This window comes from Aquarana catesbeiana, linkage group LG07, assembly GCF_042186555.1.
Source record: "Aquarana catesbeiana isolate 2022-GZ linkage group LG07, ASM4218655v1, whole genome shotgun sequence".
Lineage (NCBI taxonomy): Eukaryota > Metazoa > Chordata > Amphibia > Anura > Ranidae > Aquarana > Aquarana catesbeiana.
This window is the reverse complement of record NC_133330.1, coordinates 315,751,408-315,768,864: the sequence shown is the minus strand read 5'-3', so window position 1 is coordinate 315,768,864 and position 17,457 is coordinate 315,751,408. Positions and strand designations below refer to the sequence as shown.

The window sequence follows — 17,457 nt, the reverse complement described above, 5'->3', positions numbered from 1 at the left end:
GTAGACAAATCGACATACTGGTACTGGTATGTCACTTCCTACTTCTGGGTGTAGGATGCAACACAGAGCTTTGTACAGAGGGGCCATCGGTTGGTTCCCTCATCCATGCAAAGCAGGAATTAGTAACTGAGAGATCATTAGTAAAAAGCAGCACAATGTACACATATTACACATAGTTAGGTACATATTTAACCCCTTGATTGCCCTAGATCAGTGATGGTGAATCTTGGCACCCCAGATGTTTTGGAACTACATTTCCCATGATGCTCAACAACAATGCAGAGTGCAGGAGCATCATGGGAAATGTAGTTCCAAAACATCTGGGGTGCCAAGATTCGCCATCACTGTCCTAGATGTTAACCTCTTCCCAGCCAGTGTCATTTGGCCTAAATGTATGAAGAAATTAGATTTTTTTTTTTTTTTTTTTCATTGGATATTTTTTATAGCCGAAAGTAAAAAAATATTGATTTTTTTTTTTTTTTTTTTTCATTTTCAGTCTTTATTCGTTATATCACAAAAAAACCCCAAAAAACCCTGGGTGATCAAATACCACCAAAAGGAAGCTCTATTTGTGTGACAAAAAGTGATCTATCATTTGGGTACAGTGTTTCATGACCGCGCATTTACCTGTTAAAATATCGCAGTGCCGAATAGCAAAAAATGGCCTGGTCATGAAGGGGGTAAAATCTTCCGGAGCTTAAGTGGTTAAAGTAGCAAATATTATTTGTCCGCAGGCTCTGGTGGTATCCTAGGCCAATTATTTTAGTCTTAGCTGGAATTTTTAAATACAGCTCATGAAATGAACCTCTTACAGTTATTAGGAATAATACCTTTTACTATGTTCTTTCTATTCCCCCCCCCCCCGACTTCCCATAACTGATGTAATCTGTAGCAGGAAATACTTACCTCCTAACTACAATTTTTATTTTTATTTTTTTCCCAGGGGAAATAGACACTCGCTTCTCTTTCTGTGCTGTAGCAACACTTGCACTGCTGGTAGGTTTAAACTATGTGCTGAATAATGATTCTATTTTGTTATCATGTTGTAATATAAAGGTAGTTATTCTGTGGCTCTCAGGCTGCTATGGAACTAAAAGTCCCAGCAAAGCCAGAATGTCTGTAGTGGACAAAGCCAAGTCTAGTATATTGCTGTGGTACAGGGCCTGGGAAGGACAACTGAGTGAATATGTAAATATGTGTCTAGAAGGCTTCAGCTCTGTCTTCCCCTAGGCCACGCCCAACTAACGCGTTTCACCAAGTTATGGGCTTAGTCATAGAGGTACTAAGCCCATGAGTGGGTGAAGTGTGTTGGGGGTGGCTTGGGATAGATAGGATGGGGCGTGCTCTCCACTCTTTCATTTACAGATTGTCTATGGGATGAGACAGGAACCTCTAAAGCTAGCACATGGCAGTGTCGGGACCACCGGGTTTAATATTCGGGGGCTTGGAGCAGCATTGTTTTTTTTAACTGAGTCACAGCTGACTGAATATATCACACGGGTACAGTGTCTGGAAAGGACAAGGACATGCCAAATGTAGTATATTGCACAGGTACAGTGTCTGGAAAGCAAGCGGACTCCAGTATATAGCACAGGTACTATGTCAGAAAAGAACAAGCTGACTATGGTATATTGAACAGATTCAGTGTCCGTAAAGGACAAGCAGACGCTAGTATATTGTTTGTATACAGAATCTGGAAAGGACATGCTGACTGTAGTATATAGCACAAGTATAGAGTCTGGAAAATAAAAACAGACTGTAGTTTGATTTTCGGAAAATTGTCAGAAAAGGACAAGCCGACTGCAGTACATTGCTCCGGTACAGTACCTGCTTTTTCCAGCAGGTGGCATATGGTGCTTATCATATTGACCTCTACAGATAGAAGTAAATTTTCTAGTATTGCTGTATTTGCTGTAGTATTATTATTATTATTATTATTATTATAATAATAATTCAGGATTTATATAGCTCCAACAGTTTGTGCAGCGCTTTACAATGTAGAGGGGGGACAGTACAATTACAATACAGTTCAATACAGAATGGACAGGAGGTCCTTGCTTGTGGAACTACCTTCTTAAGACCGGATTGTTTGAATTCTCATGATTTATCCTGAAACATGGGATTTATGTCACATTTAACCACTTAAAGACTGCCCACCGCATATATACTGCGGCAGGGCGGCTCTATTGCATAAAACGACATACCTGAACGTCATTTCATGCAATAGATACTTTAGGCGCGCACGTGCTGCACGGAGGGGGAGCCAGTCAGCATGTTCGCCGGCAACCCGCGATCGCTCCACGGAGAGGCAGAACGGGCATCTGCCTATGTAAACAAGACAGATCCCCGTTCTGACAGGGAAGTACACAGATCTTGTAATAATGTCACTGGTCCCCAAAAAGTGTCACTTGGTATCAGATTTGTCTGCCGCAATGTCGCAGTCCCGCTAAAAATTGCTGATCGCCGCCATTACCAGTAAAAACCTTAAAAAAATTTAAAATTTCATAAATCTATCCCATAGTTTGTAGATGCTATAACATTTGCGCAAACCAATCAATATGCACTTATTGGGATTTCTTTAACCAAAAATATGTAAAAGAATACATATTGGCGTGAACTGATGAACAAAGTAGATTTTATTTTTTTTTTTTTTTTTTTCATTTTGGATATGTATTATAGCAGAAAGTATAAAAAATATATTGTTGTGGTTTTTTTTTTTTTTTTTTTTTTTTTTTTTTTACAGTCTTTTTTATTTTTTTGTTTATAGCGCAAAAAATAAAAATTGTAGAGGAGATCAAATGCCACCAAAAGAAATCTCTATTTGTGGGGGGAAAAAAAGGGACATCAATTTTATGTGGGTACAGTGTGGCACGACCGCGCAATTGTCAGTTAAAGTAACGCAGTGTCGTATCGCAAAAAATGGCCTGGTTTATCAAGGTGGTAAAACCTTCCGCAGCTGAAGTAAAGGGAAACTTTTTTTTTTCTTTTTCTTTTTTTGGCTAGTGGAGCAGGATTAGAATGCTTGTCAGTTTTTATTGCTGTCTGTGTCCCCGTAAAGTAGATTCACCCTTTCTATTGGTCCTGTTTATCATTATCATTGAAAGTGAAAGTAAAAGAAAATCCTAAATTTTGGGTTGTCCCCAGAAAAGTAATAGAGGGAAAATCTTTCAATGGGAACACTAGTTCTGGTGACCTGGGGGTCCCCAAGGGGTTCCCTTAAATTTCATGGATTTCCTCTCACTTCCTGTTTGGCTATGGGACAGGAAGTGAAGGGAAATCTCCGTAAAGGGACACAAATGGTGAAAAATCTGGGGTGTCGTTCTGGAGCTCTCCTCCCTCCCTCCTCGACGAGGCGGCTGAAAGCAAAACAGTGCTCTATCTATGGAGGAAATCTGTCAGCACGCCGCATTAAGGAGCAGCTTGTCAGTATGATCAGCGGGAGGAGCATTATCAGTGTGCAGCACCCCCCGCGGGGGTTAAGAGTGCAGGACTTGTTGTTTGATATGCTGTTAGAAACAGTGAGCCGCTAAGCTTCATATAGAAACCATGACTTCCATGGAGATTGGCTCCATTACTTGTACTCTTAAAGCGGAGTTCCACTCAAAGGTGGAACGTCTGCTTATCCTTCTCCCCCCCCCCCCCCCCCCCTCCGGTGCCACATTTGGCACCTTGGAGGGGGGGGGGGAACAAGTACCTGTTTTTGATAAGTACCGTTTCCGGGAAATGGGGCCAAGGCCCAGTCTCCCGAAAGTTCAACCCCTCCTTCAAATTAGAAAGTGCAGCTCGATTCGCGCATGCACAGTAGGAGGGAGCTGGCTGTGAAGCCGAAAGGCTACACTGCTGGGGTTCCCTTACCAGGAATGGCGGCAGCTGCACCCAACAGCCGATCCGAAGACATTGCGGGCTCCCTGGACAGGTAAGTGTCCATATATTAAAAGTCAGCAGCTACAGTAGTTATAGCTGCCGACTTTTAATTTTTTCATATGGGGGGGGAGTGGCATTTCCTATACTATGTTAGTACTGTATCTAAAAATACTTGGCAGCCACTAGAGGTCACTATTTTCTGATAATGAAATTACGTTCTGTAAACTTTTTAATATTGAAGACAAATGTTCCACCAATAATGGTTGGTGACATTTTGTTTAATATTCTGTCCATTTTTTGTGGGTGTGGATGTTCAAGCCAGATACTCAATATTCAGCCCACCAATCACTGACATCACTAATTCTTAATATTAAACTTAACTTGTCACAAACACTGGGCAGTAAAAGTCTGCATATAATGAGAAAATGTAGAAGTAGTCTTTAGGCCTCATACACAGGGATAAAACATTCCGAGTTTAAACAACATGGCCCTTTCCTGAGCCCGGGGAGGCACAGGTAGGGTGCACATCTGGCTATAGAATTAAATGACGCTATGCCCCTATACTCCTCTAAGTACTACATTTCCCTGAGCATGTGCACAGGACATATTTTCACAAACCTGGAACCTTTGTGTAGTTCTGTACATCTGTGTTTACATGCCTATAAGAGCTTACAGCTATCACTTCTATGGCCAGCTCTACACCCCACTCGTGACTCCATGGGCCTGGGACCACACCGTGTGTGGATTTTTTTTTTTTTTTTTTTTAACACTAGCCATAATTTTATCACTGTGAAAAGTCCATGTGCATGTAGCCTTCATGAAAACTGCATGTTAAATTGATTCTAAATGTACATTTTTTTTTTTTCTTTAAAATAACATACATGTTATGTAAAGGGTTTTGCACAGAGCAGCCCCCATCCTCCTCCTACCCGGAACACCCACCGGTCTCCTGGCTCCTCCCCCTCGCTGAGTGCCCACCATAGCAAGCCGCTTGCTATGGGGGCACTCACGTGGGCTCGCTCCCGAGCCAACTCTATATGCCCATTGACACACACAAACAGCGTAGCTTGCCCCGCTCCTTTCTGAGAGAGCGAGCAGAGAGAGAGCCTCTGCTCTCATGCACATTGTTAGATCGAGATCAGGCAGGCTCAGGTAGGTATTTGGGGGGGGGGGGGGATGCACAGAATTAATTAAGGTTAAAAAAAAAGACTTCTGCCTTTTTAGAACCACTTTTAAATGTCCATGAAAATTAGTTATGTGATACTATACACCGAAGCAACAGTGTTGCTTGGCAACTAAAAAAAAAATGTGCAGTATTCAAATACAGCAACACACAAAACTGCTTTTTGGTGTTTAATGTTGATAAATATAAAGTTATGCACTTGGGGGCTGAGAATATTCATGCATCATACATACTAGGGGGAGTACAACTGGGGGACTCCTTAGTGGAGAAGGATCTGGGGGTTTTGGTAGATCATAAGCTTAATAATAGCATGCAATGCCAAGCTGTGGATTCCAAAGCGAGCAAAGTCCTTTCTTGTATTAAGAGAGGTATGGACTCCAGAGAGAGAGATAGCATTTTGTCCCTGTACAAATCATTAGTAAGACCTCATCTGGAATATGCAGTTCAGTTTTGGGCACCAGTTCACAAAAAATGATATCAGGGAACTGGAGAAAGTGCAGAGAAGGGCAAACAAACTGATAAGAGGCATGGAGGAGCTCAGCTATAAGGAAAGATTAGAGGAACAGAATTTATTCACTCTTGAGAAGAGGAGATTAAGGGGGGGGATATCCTCAACATGTACAAATACATAAGGGGTCCATATAGTGAACTTGGTGTTGAGTTATTCACTTTAAGGTCATCACAGAGGACATGGGGGCGCTCTTTACGTCTAGAGGAAAAAAGATTTAATCTCCAAATACAGAAAGGTTTCTTCACAGTAAGAGCTGTGAAAATGTGGAATAGAATCCCTCCAGAGGTGGTTCTGGCCAGCTCGGCAGATTGCTTTAAGAAAGGCCTGGATTCTTTCCTAAATGTACAGAATATAACTGGGTACTGACATTTATAGATAAAGTTGTTCTGGGAAAATGGGATTTGCCTCTCGGGGGGATCAGGAAGGAATTGTTTCCCCTGCTGTAGCAAATTGGATCATGCTTCGCTGCAGTTTTTCACCTTCGTCTGGATCAACTGTGTGTATGGGATTGTATGGCTATTTCTTTTTTAGTTGGACTGGGATGCACTTGTGTGTGTTTTTTTTTTTTTTTTTTTTTTTTTTTTTTTCAACCTGACTATATAACAATGTCGCTTCCACCGAGAAGTGTCCTCTGAACCACTTTAATGTGTGAAAAATTAAGCACTTTTTCTTTTTTGCGTTTTTACATGATGCGTTTCCCGTCTCAAAGGCGGTGATATGCATTTAAAAAGAAAAAAAAATTCCTCTCCATATGGCAGGCGTGGTTGGACGTTCCTGGTTTGGCCCCGCATCAATTAATTAGGGATAGGTTACTCTTGGGTTGATGTAGACTTGACTACTGTATAGTAACTATGCGCATGCAAGGGAACGTGAAAATTTTTAAAAAAGAGACAGCCCCTGGGGAATATGAAACAGTATGTATGATGAGGTACTGCATGGCAAGGCTTTACTCTGCTTTGTTCCTATCTTTCTTTTTCTCTTTCTCCTTATCTCTATTTCTTCTGTTTTTCCCTTCTATTTTATTTCCTTACTTTTAAAGATGAATATTATATTGAACTAAACATAACGAATCAAGTTAAGGTTGTCGGAATTATAATACAGTAAGAGTTGATTCTGATATTGCTGTTGAATGAACAACAGGTTCGCTATTTTTATACTCTAATATGATTAGAAATCATTAGAGCGTTCAGCATATAAGGGTAATATTATTATAGCTGGTATTTGCTTAAATCTGTACCTTGTGTGGAGTCATATTCCCTGCGAAATATATTACGTGTTAGACCTATTATAATTAAAAGATATGAGTACGACAGGTGATACTCCTGATAGCATATCATCGGAACAGTCTACAATAATCTAAGGTAGCTGATAATTGTTCCCATAACATGCTTTATGAGAATTCCGAAATTTGTACATGTCATATACGAGTATCTGTATGCTACCTGTATTTGTTTCTTTATGCAAAATAAAAACCTTTCTGATTAAAAAAAAAAAAAAAAGAAAAAAAAAAAAACATCTTGCCATGAGAACAAGTGCAAAATAACTCTTAAAAACCAAATGTGAACACAATGCGATTGAAATCAGAGTATTTTCAATGCTCATTCAAGCATACACTGTTGGGCTAATATGGAGGTCCTCAAAGGCATGGCATCAAGCGTGAATATATTAGGCCACTTTCACACAGACGGACTGATCGGGTCCACCTATCAGTCTTTCAGTTGGACCCAATCAGACCATCCATTTCTCTCTATGTAGCGGCGGATATCCACAGACACGTGTCCAGTTCACATCCGATCCGATTCTTTCCACTAAAACGGACGGATTGGGATCGGATGGCAATGGACAGGCGGTCCGTTTTTCCATCTGGCAGCCCCATAGAAGAGAGCGGGCTGCATAGCGGAGCGGACACGGACCTATCATCAGTCTGCTCGGTGGGGATCAGATTCCCTCGCTGAGTAGGCCAATCGGCTGGCAGACTTCATCAATGTGAAAGGAGTCTTGCAATAAAAGTTTTGATGAAAGTTTTAACATTTGCATATCACGTAATATGCCTGTACCCTCTGCCTATGGTTTTAGTACATAGGCATCACCCAGGTTTCGATCAGGCTTACTTTTAATGAATGACAAAACAGTAGCAATATGTTAGCATCTTGCCTGGCCATGTTCAGCTGGGTGCTCCATGTAGCATTCCCTGGTTGTGTGCTGCTCATTAAGTGTTCTTGCATAGCAAGACCACTTACTGTTATCTCACATATATATTATTCTTATTATTATAGCCAAATTTACCACCCTAACTCCTCCCACAGTTTTTACACTACATAGACAAGTAATATACCGAAACGTGCGGATTGTTCCCGAATGGTGTGCTATTACTTTGTGGAACGTTTCGCCGAATGGTTCACGAAATATCGTCGTTTTTGCAGCGAAATTGGTCCCATAGGAATGAATGGGGAAACTAGAGTGGGAGATGACAAAAGCTGGAAAATCAGAACATGATTTCTAAACTGCCGCCACTCCCTCATTTTCAAGCCCACCTACACAAATCTTATATCAAAACGTTCAGCTATCCCTGCTGCCACTAAACATGTCCACGGCTAAGCCATAGTCCTGATAGTTTTCACAATATGACCATTTGTTTGCAACTCACGCCGTCCATTGACATTCATTGAAACTACACTCTAGCCCCCTCCAAATTTGAAGGGCAATTTCTAAACTGCGACTGTGCCTTCATTTTTAATATTTCAGAGACATACTATACATCAAAATCTAGGTCTGGGTCTTGTGATTCTCACAATATAAAGATCTTCGCTGTAGGATGTATAGTTTTTAAAATACGGCCATTTGTTTAGAGGTCATTTCAGGAAATTTTAGCCATTAATCAGAGTGTACTGTTAGTGTTTGTTTTGTTGCCATGGTTACCAAAGCTTCTGTTATACACAGGGGGGGAAGGTGGCTGGAGCATCTCAGCTCTGATTACAGAGCCCAGGGGAGGGGACAGACACACCATGTACTGATTTATAATAGAGGAATATGATGGGGCAGTTTTGATGGGGTAATTCTGATGGGGCAGTTTTGATGAAGCAGTATTTGGGAAGCATAAACAGGGCATGAGCGTTGCTAGGAAACAGTGGTTGTAAACACAAGATGCTGAGACACTCCAAATGCATGTGACTTCATCTGCTAGACTTGATAATGCTTGTAGACTCCTCCCACAGTTTTTACACTACAGAGACAAATAATATACCGAAACGAGCGGATTGTTCCCGATTGGTGTGTTATTACTTTGTGGAATGTTTTGCCGAATGGTCCACGAAATGACGTTTTTGCGGCGAAATTGGTCCCATAGGAATGAATGGCGAAATGTTCAAAACTAGAGTGGGAAGTGACAAAAGCTGACAACCCCATGATCAGCCAAAACATTATGACCACCCCATGATCAGCCAAAACATTATGACCGCCCCATGTAAAAAAAAAAAATATTTTTGAAAAAAAAAAATAATTTTTGAAAAAAGTAAAAAAATAATTTTTGAAAAAAAAAAAATAATTTTTGAAAAAAAAAATATTTTTGAAAAAAAAATTACTTTTGAAAAAAAAATTATTTTTGAAAAAAAAATATATTTGAAAAAAAAAATATTTTTGAAAAAAAAAAATTATTTTTGAAAAAAAAATTACTTTAAAAAAAATAATAATTTCGAAAAAAAAATTATTTTTGAAAAAAAAAAATTACCTTTGAAAAAAAAAATTACTTTTGAAAAAAAAAATCATTTTTGAAGAAAAAAAAATCATTTTTGATTAAAAAAAATTCATTTTTGAAAAAAAAAATTACTTTTGAAAAAAATGTTCAGGTCTTTCAGCGAATGATGGAACTTTTTTACTACTATTTATACTTTTTAAAATATTAAGCTTTTTAACACTTTTCACAGTTACTCAAGCCACTCCACCCCACCCAGTTACTCCGCCCACTCCAGTTGTAGAGGCAAGAACACTTTCACAATTTCCCCAGAAATTGTACCTTTTCTAGTTAATATATGTAACAGCCAACTGAAAGTGACAGAACATTCCCTGAGACTCCTAAAATATAGTGTAAACCGGGGCGGGGGGGGGGGGGGGGACAACAGCAACCAGCAGATCGTGAGCTACCGTAGATCCCAGACAGGTGACTGGTAGATCTTGGTCTGGGCTTGCTGACCCGCCATCCCAGAGCATCAGAGTGCAATGCAGAGGGACTACTTGTAAAGTTGGAGGTGTAATAGGGAGCGAGAGTCTCATAAGCCGATGTCTCCTCTGTAGTGCCGGCTCCTGTCCTATGCAGAGTGATACGAACTGCACTCCATCTCTTATCTTGGCTAGTGGTCTCCAGAGTGGTGCCAGCAGCAGGAAAGAAGAGATCAGGTCAGTGTGAAGCAATGCACTGGGCATAATAGTATATAGGGCTGCTTTCACACTGAAGTGGTACGGTTTACCCACACAACAGGTGCAGTGTACCTGCACCTTCCCTGCGCTTTACCATAGACTTCTATTATGTCCTGCAGGTGTGGTGCACTTTCTGAATGCAGGAGTTTTATTGCGCTTTCAGAAAGTGCACCGCACCTGCCGGATATAATAGAAGTCTATGGCAAAGCGCAGCTAACCCAGGAAAGTTGCAGATGCACTGCCCTGCACCCGCGCGGTGCAGGTAAACCGCAGCACATTAGTGTGAAAGCAGCCTTATAGGGGGCTCAGAACAGTAAGGGTTTATTTACATTTGCAGTTTGGGGGGGGGGGGTGGTAAAACCCCAAAGTTAAGATGTGTTTTATGACCCCCGCCCCAACCACACCCCCTTTAGCTGTAGTGGCCGGGGATGTACACATGTCTCTGCTGCAGCAGAAGTTATACTCCCTGTCATGGTTGATGGGTGTAGCACCTGCCAAAAATGACCCATTTAAGTAAATGAGGTCCCTCTGGTAGTGCCCCGCAACCTTGTGCGGTACAGCAAACTTTAACCCCTTGGACCCTGCCGAAGCAGGCAGTTGATGGGCACTTGCAGAGTGTCCTCATCTATTTGAATGTGGCGTGATTGGCAGGCGGTAGCACCCAACAAAAGAAATGTGGTTCATTCCTGCTGCGGCATGTGTAGACCTTTGGCACCTAAAGGGGGCAGGGTGTGGGGGCAGTAAGCGGTAAAACCACGACTCAACCACAGGAAACCGGCTGCACGAAGTCTGGCGCCCCCTGTTCTCCTTTTTGTATTCTGCAGAGAATTGCTTCACTATCGGGAGCCTCCACTAATTTATTTATTTTTCTCAATCATGGACTTTTAGATTTATACATGTATTCATGGACTTTAAAATAGGACCCTTACGTTTTTTTAAGTTATCAGTGCTCACTGTAATCTTTCCTGCACCTTTCTCATTTTTTTTGTTTGCGTCTTTTCATATCTTTATCACACAGTAGATGCTTCTGCTGTTTCCCTTGCTCTGTCTGAGCTCTGCTGTACAGGGACTGATACCCATTCAAAGTCAGGTACTCGGATACATCTGAAGATGTATTACTGATCACATTAATACTGCATTAATTTGTGTCTATTTAGATCCGCTTTAAGTCCAGATGGTCTGAAAACAACTCACTTTTTTTGAATCTTAGAATCCGGATTGTGATGTTGGTTATCAGAATTAAGCCTAGAAATGGACTTTGTTTGGCATCTAATAAAAGAGAAATTCGATGAACAGCAAATAAAAAAAAATTAAAAAAAAGCCACATCCCACTGTGAAAGGAAAGTGACCTACAACCCCTGTGCAGTATCTGTTCAGTCCCAGCAGCTGTTCCTGTTTGTAGATAATAAATTGGCACATATTTTACACGTGTTGCCAGGAGCTGCGCGGATTAACGAAAGGTGCGCACTGATTGGACGAGGCTGATAGAAGCCGGAGAAAACAAACGGCGCTGAGACATTCTTTGTACAAAATGTTCTCCAATGTTTGTGGCAGAACTGATCCTATTGATGGACGCCGCCCTATCTTAGTGCTGTGATTAGAGACTTCATCTATTTTTCTCGAAAAAAGAACATGTTTATTGACGACATGAGGATATTGTACAGATACATTACAAAGCATTTTACCAAAAGGTAGGCAAAATAGAAAAAAGGGGGGGTGGGGATATATACATTACATATAAATATGCGTATGATCATGGGAAATACAGCGGTACAGATAGCTTTAAGAACATCAGGAGCATTTATTATAGGTTTCATCAGCTAAATGGGTTACCCCATCCACTGCAGTTCATGTGTCCATCTTGTATAGTCGATTAATCCGTGCAAGTGCTTGTTTTTTCCAACCATTTGTCCCATATTTTGTGGTATTTATTCGGACAGCCCCTGTGTTTGTACATTACTTTTTTATATGGTAGTACTGAGTTTATTTCCTTAATCCAGGCTTGTATCGTGGGAGGTTCTGCTCTCAACCAGTGTTTGGCTATTAATTTTCTGGCGCTAAAGAGTGATTCGCTGAGGAGTGTTATCATGGGTCTATTTTTATCAGCATCTGGTAGTAGCCCAAGAAGGCAGGGCTTGGGGTCGAGTTGCACCGGTGAGCCCATGTGGTCATGTAGGAACTTTATAATTTGTGCCCAAAAGCTTTGTATTACTGGGCAGGACCAGAGTAGGTGAAAGAATGTGCACGGGCCCCCAGAGCATCTCGGACAGTTTAGGTTCTGGTATGGAGAAAATTTTGCTATTCTGGAGGGTGTGAGATATGATTTGTGTACTATATATAGCTGGGTTAGGCGCTCAGAAATTTTAGGAGATGTGGTTTTAACATTTGCCAATATGTCTTCCCAGTCCGAGTGGTCTATGGGTCCCACATCATCCTCCCATCTAGTTCTAGCCGTGTCTGTTATCCTTGCCACCGGTCTGGTGCGTAGTGTATTATAGAGGGTGGATATAAGTTTTTCTGGGTTTGATCCTGTGATAATATCTACCAATGGCAGTATTTGTGGGTTGGGGAGTCCACAGCCGAATTGGGTTTGGAGTGCGTGTTTTAACTGCATATAGCTAAATTGCATCTGTGGGGGGAGGTCGAACTCCTCGCTAAGTGTCTGGAAGCTTCTGATTCCGAATATGGTGGTGACCTGAAATAAGAACACTATTCCTTTGGCTGCCCATCTAGCGGCTCCTGGAAGAGAGGCTAGTTCTGTTAACTGAAGGTTGTGCCATAAGGGTGTGTGTGAGTGAAAGGAGTCGGTTTCAAGTAACTGGATCGCCTTTTTCCACACATACCTGTGTTGTGAGAGTAGTAAGTCTCGGTCATTGTGCTTATCTTGTTTACTGTTTTTCCGGAATATAACCTGTAATGGGGAGTGCATGTTGCTATTTGGTTTTTTACATACTAGAGTTTGATATCTGGTCTCATCTGTTTTGTGGATATGATATAAATGCGAGAGTTGTGCTGCAACGTAGTACGTGTATAGATCTGGTAGGGCCATTCCTCCCGAGGAGGTTGGGTTTTTGAGCGTGTTCCAGGCTAGTTTATGTCTATTGGGCCCCCATATGAATGAGTTAAGTATTTTATCAAGTGATTTAAATATAGTAAGGGGTATACGTACAGGGGAATTCCAGAATATATAAAGGAATTTGGGAAGTAGTATCATCTTAAATAGATTAATCCTGCCCGCTATTCCCAGGGGGAGTCTTGTCCAGATTTGTATGCGGGATTTTAAGTGTGTGAAAAGTGGTTCGATATTGTTACTGATGTAGTCTAGTGGGTCCTTGGTAATCTCTACTCCTAAGTATTTAATGCGGGCGATACGTTGTAGGGGGAGTGAAGCCGCGATTTGTGATGGGGGTGAAAGGTCTAAAGGGAGGATCTGTGATTTGGACCAGTTCATGCTAAGGCCCGAATGTTTCCCGAATTCTTCAATGGTCGTTAGGGCTGTTTGGAGGGAGAGGCCCGTGTCCTCCAGGTAGAGAAGCATGTCGTCAGCATATAGACTCAGCGTCTCGGTCAGGGATCCTATTCGCAGTCCGTGTATGTCTGGGTTCATCCTAAGGGAGATGGCAAGGGGCTCCACCGCTAGGGCATATAGCAATGGGGACAATGGACACCCCTGGCGAGTTCCCCGTGTCAATGGAAATGGGTCCGACATCCATCCGTTTACCACTACTCTAGCCATAGGGGAGTAATACAGCAACTGCACCCATTTTAGAAAGTTTGGGCCGAATCCGAAGCCTCGTAGGCATTCCCAAAGGTAGCTCCATTCAACCGAATCGAACGCCTTTGCGGCGTCTAGGGATACTATTGCTCTATCTCCCATGTGGTCATGGATCGCCTGGATGTTCATGTGAAGGCGTCTTAGATTCATGGCTGTATTTTTCCCAGGCATGAATCCAGTCTGGTCAGAGTGAATGAGGGAGAGGATACTGTTATTGAGGCGCATAGCTAGTATTTTGGCCAATATTTTAATGTCAGCTTGGAGAAGTGAGATTGGGCGATAGGAATCAGGTAGTCGGGGGTCTTTACCTGGTTTAGGGATTACTATGATTACTGCTTGGCGAAGGGTTTCAGGGAGGGTTTCGGTTTCGAATATGTGTTTATATAGCTTTAGCAATTCAGGGGTCAAAATTTCTGAGTAGGCTGCATAGAAATCTAGAGGGATGCCGTCTCCGCCCGGTGCCCTAGCTGGTGCAAGAGATGCTATGGCGAGGGCAATTTCATCTGTCGTGAGGGGAGCCTCCAGATCTTGCACCTGGGATTCTGAGAGCTGTGGGAAGGGGATGTTTTGTAAAAAGGTTTTAGTTTCTTGTGAGGTGACCTCAACCTTGGAGGAGTATAGGTCAGTGTAGTATTTTTGGAATGCTTTAGCGACCGCCTGGGGGTCTGAGAAAGTTTCATTATTGTGTGGGTTGACTAAGGTAACTGTTATTGGAGGGTTGGATTCCTGGCGGGCTAAGTATGCTAACAACTTCCCTGCTCGCTCCCCCTGCTCAAACATACGTTGTTTCACAAAGAAAAGTTTCTGCTTGGCTTTCTCATAATGGAGTTGGTCTAATAGGCGGGTGTGAAGTTTAATTGCGGCTGCTTTGTCAGGGGAGGGGTCCTGTTGAAACTCCCTTGTCAGTAGATCTGCTTTAGCAGAGGCTTGGTGGAGAATTAGGTTAGAGGAGTTTTTAATTCTCCGTATACGGGAGGAGAGAATAGTACGGACATGGATTTTTAAATGCCTCCCAGACCTGTCCCACCGGGGCTGTGTTATTGTTGGTCTTAAAATAGAACTGCCATTCCCCGTAGATGTCCTCCTGGTCCTTCAACAGTGACAACCAGAAAGGGTGGAGACGCATGAAGGAGGCCCCGGCCTCGAATTGAGATACAGGATCGCCCAGCACGGGGCATGATCAGATAGAGTTCTGGTGTGGTAGCCCGAGTCCGACAGGCGGGGCAGCAGTGTGTTGGATATCATGATGAAGTCGATTCGGGACATAGTGGAGTGGGATGCTGAGAAGCATGAGTATGTACGAGTAGTAGGGTGATTGTAGCGCCATGTGTCGGTTAGTGAAAATGCTTGTAGTAACCGTCCGAGCCGGGTCGTGTCTGGGGGGAGTGTGTCTGGGTTTGTCTGTGGTTTGTCTTTTTGGGGGTTCAGTACCATATTAAAATCACCCAACCATATGGCGGGTATGTTGGGATATTGCGCCATGTATAGTAGGCCTTCAGTGACTAGGTTGGAATTATACGGAGGGGGTATATAGAAGGCCATTATGAGGTATTGCGTGTTATTTATGGTGCAGTGCAGGAAGATATATCTACCTTGGGGGTCTGTGCGTATAGTGATGAGTGCAAAGGGGGTCGTCTTGGCTATAAGGATTGAGACCCCTCTCGAGTGCGGAGAGTGAGTCGCGTGGAATGACCATCCTATCCATGGACGCTTTAATGCAAGCTGGAGCTGACCAGTGATGTGTGTTTCAACTAAAACTGTTATATCAGCTCGGTATGTTTTTAGGCAGGCAAAAACAGCAGTGCGTTTAATTTTGTCGCGGATCCCTCGGATATTCCAGGTGAGAAATTTCAGGGTGGACATAGTAATTGAGGGTTTAATTTTGTTTGGGGGAGTAGAAATGGGGGTTGCAATGTCACTCTCCGCACCAGAGGTATCCCGTACCCTCCCCCGCCCCTCAGTGGGCAACACAAATGTACACATATGTCTCTATATTGCAAGTTGCAGTATATATCCTTCATCACGTCAATAATGATAACAATTCCCTTGCCCTCCCTCCCTGCCCTCAGTCGCCCAAACTTGACTGGGGCTTGTTTCCCAAAACGTGTGCAATATAGAAGAGAAAGTACTTCTAGCATAATACTTATGCTGGAGGGGGGAGCCCCCACCCCGTTCGAATGCATAGTAGCCTGATCAATCCTGGTGGTAGCCTATAGGGTTGCACCAGGATTGATGTGACGGTCTCCCGCCGGAGGCGAACAAGTTCTGGATAAAAACATCCAACGATGGAGTACGTGTGGTAGTGTTAAATGTACAGAACTAGTAAACTAATAAAACCTGAGTTCTTGCGTCGCTGTGGCAAGTAAGGAGAAGAGATTAGCCAAGTCCAGTTCGGGCAGCTTGGATCAGGTGCGGTCTTGGGAGAACATGTCTTCTTCGGTGTTCTCGCATGGCGCAGTTCAAGTTTGGCCCGGGAAGGGAAAGATGTTAATGCTGTGCGCCCGGACACGCATCTTCTCTAATTGGAGGTATAAGATATAAGGGCTAAAGTTCGGAAGGGATTTATGGTATGGTGGGCCCAAAACAGGGGGATCTCCAAATTATCAACAGCGGAGAATAACAGTCCGTGTTTGGGGGCCTCAGTGTCGCAGAGTCATTTTCCCTGATGAGTCCAGTGTTGGGTTGTTTGAGGTCGGTGCCTCTTCCCTGGCAATCATGTGTGGTACGAATCCTGGAACGTGATGTAGGTGGGAAGCTGTAGATTGAAGCTTGCTTCTTTGGCGGGTCAGGCTGCGTCCTAGGCAGGACGGTTTCTCTGTGCATCTAGACGATCCACCCATGCTGAGGCCTGGTTAGGGTCCTCAAAGAAGTGCACTCGGTCTTCACCCACTATGCGGAGCCGAGCCGGGAACAGCATGGAGTATTTGACGTGTAGTGCTCTTAGGCGGCGCTTGGTGTCAGAGAATTGCGCCCTTTGCTTCTGGACTTCTGCAGAGAAGTCCGGGAATGCTGAGATGAAGCCGGTTTGATATGGGATGTTTCCTTTTATTCTGGCCAGTCGCAGTACCGTGTCACGGTCTCTGAAATTTAGCATCTTCGCGATGAAAGTGCGTGGGGGTGAACCTTCAGGCGGGCGGCGAGCCGGCATTCGGTGGGCCCGTTCCACTACAAACGTAGTCGAGAATGAGTCTCTGCCATATGTTTTGATAAGGAGCTGCTCCAGGAAAGTGGCCGGGTCTGTGCCCTCTGAGCCCTCCGGCAGTCCGATGAACCGGAGGTTGGACCGGCGGGTGCGGTTTTCGAGGTCGTCTTGCTTCTGCGCCAATTGTTGAATCTGGCGTCGCAGCTCATCCTGTGTGTGCTGCATGGGGTGTAGTATGTCCTCCGCCTGCCCAATCCGAGTCTCCGCTTCAGTTACTCGTTCCCGGAGCTTGGTCATATCTTGTCTAATGAGTGATATGTCCACCTTCACCTCCTCTATCTTAGTTGTAAGTGTGGATTGACAAAGGGAGATTGCCTCTAGTACCTTTGCTGTGCCGTCCGGCTCCTTCTCCACAGGAGGGGATGCATGCGGTGTGTCCGAGGCGCCATCTTGGTTCTCCATGTCCCGCTCCGTTCGTCTGTATCGGTCGAGAGACGAGGAGGCTGTGTTTCTCCTCGGTGGAGACATATCGGTCCCGGTCTCAGCGGCAGGTTCGGCCAGGTCAGGGG

General features: G+C 43.4%; 1 protein-coding gene across 1 annotated transcript in view; it reads left to right on the top strand.

Moving 5' to 3' along the window:
• Positions 1 to 17,457, top strand: part of RABGGTB (Rab geranylgeranyltransferase subunit beta) — a gene marked incomplete in the record, with an annotated part of 59,889 nt that overhangs the window by 23,286 nt on the left and 19,146 nt on the right. Inside the window, 1 exon segment of the mRNA XM_073593718.1 lies at positions 944 to 996. Coding sequence (XP_073449819.1) covers positions 944 to 996 — 53 coding nt within the window.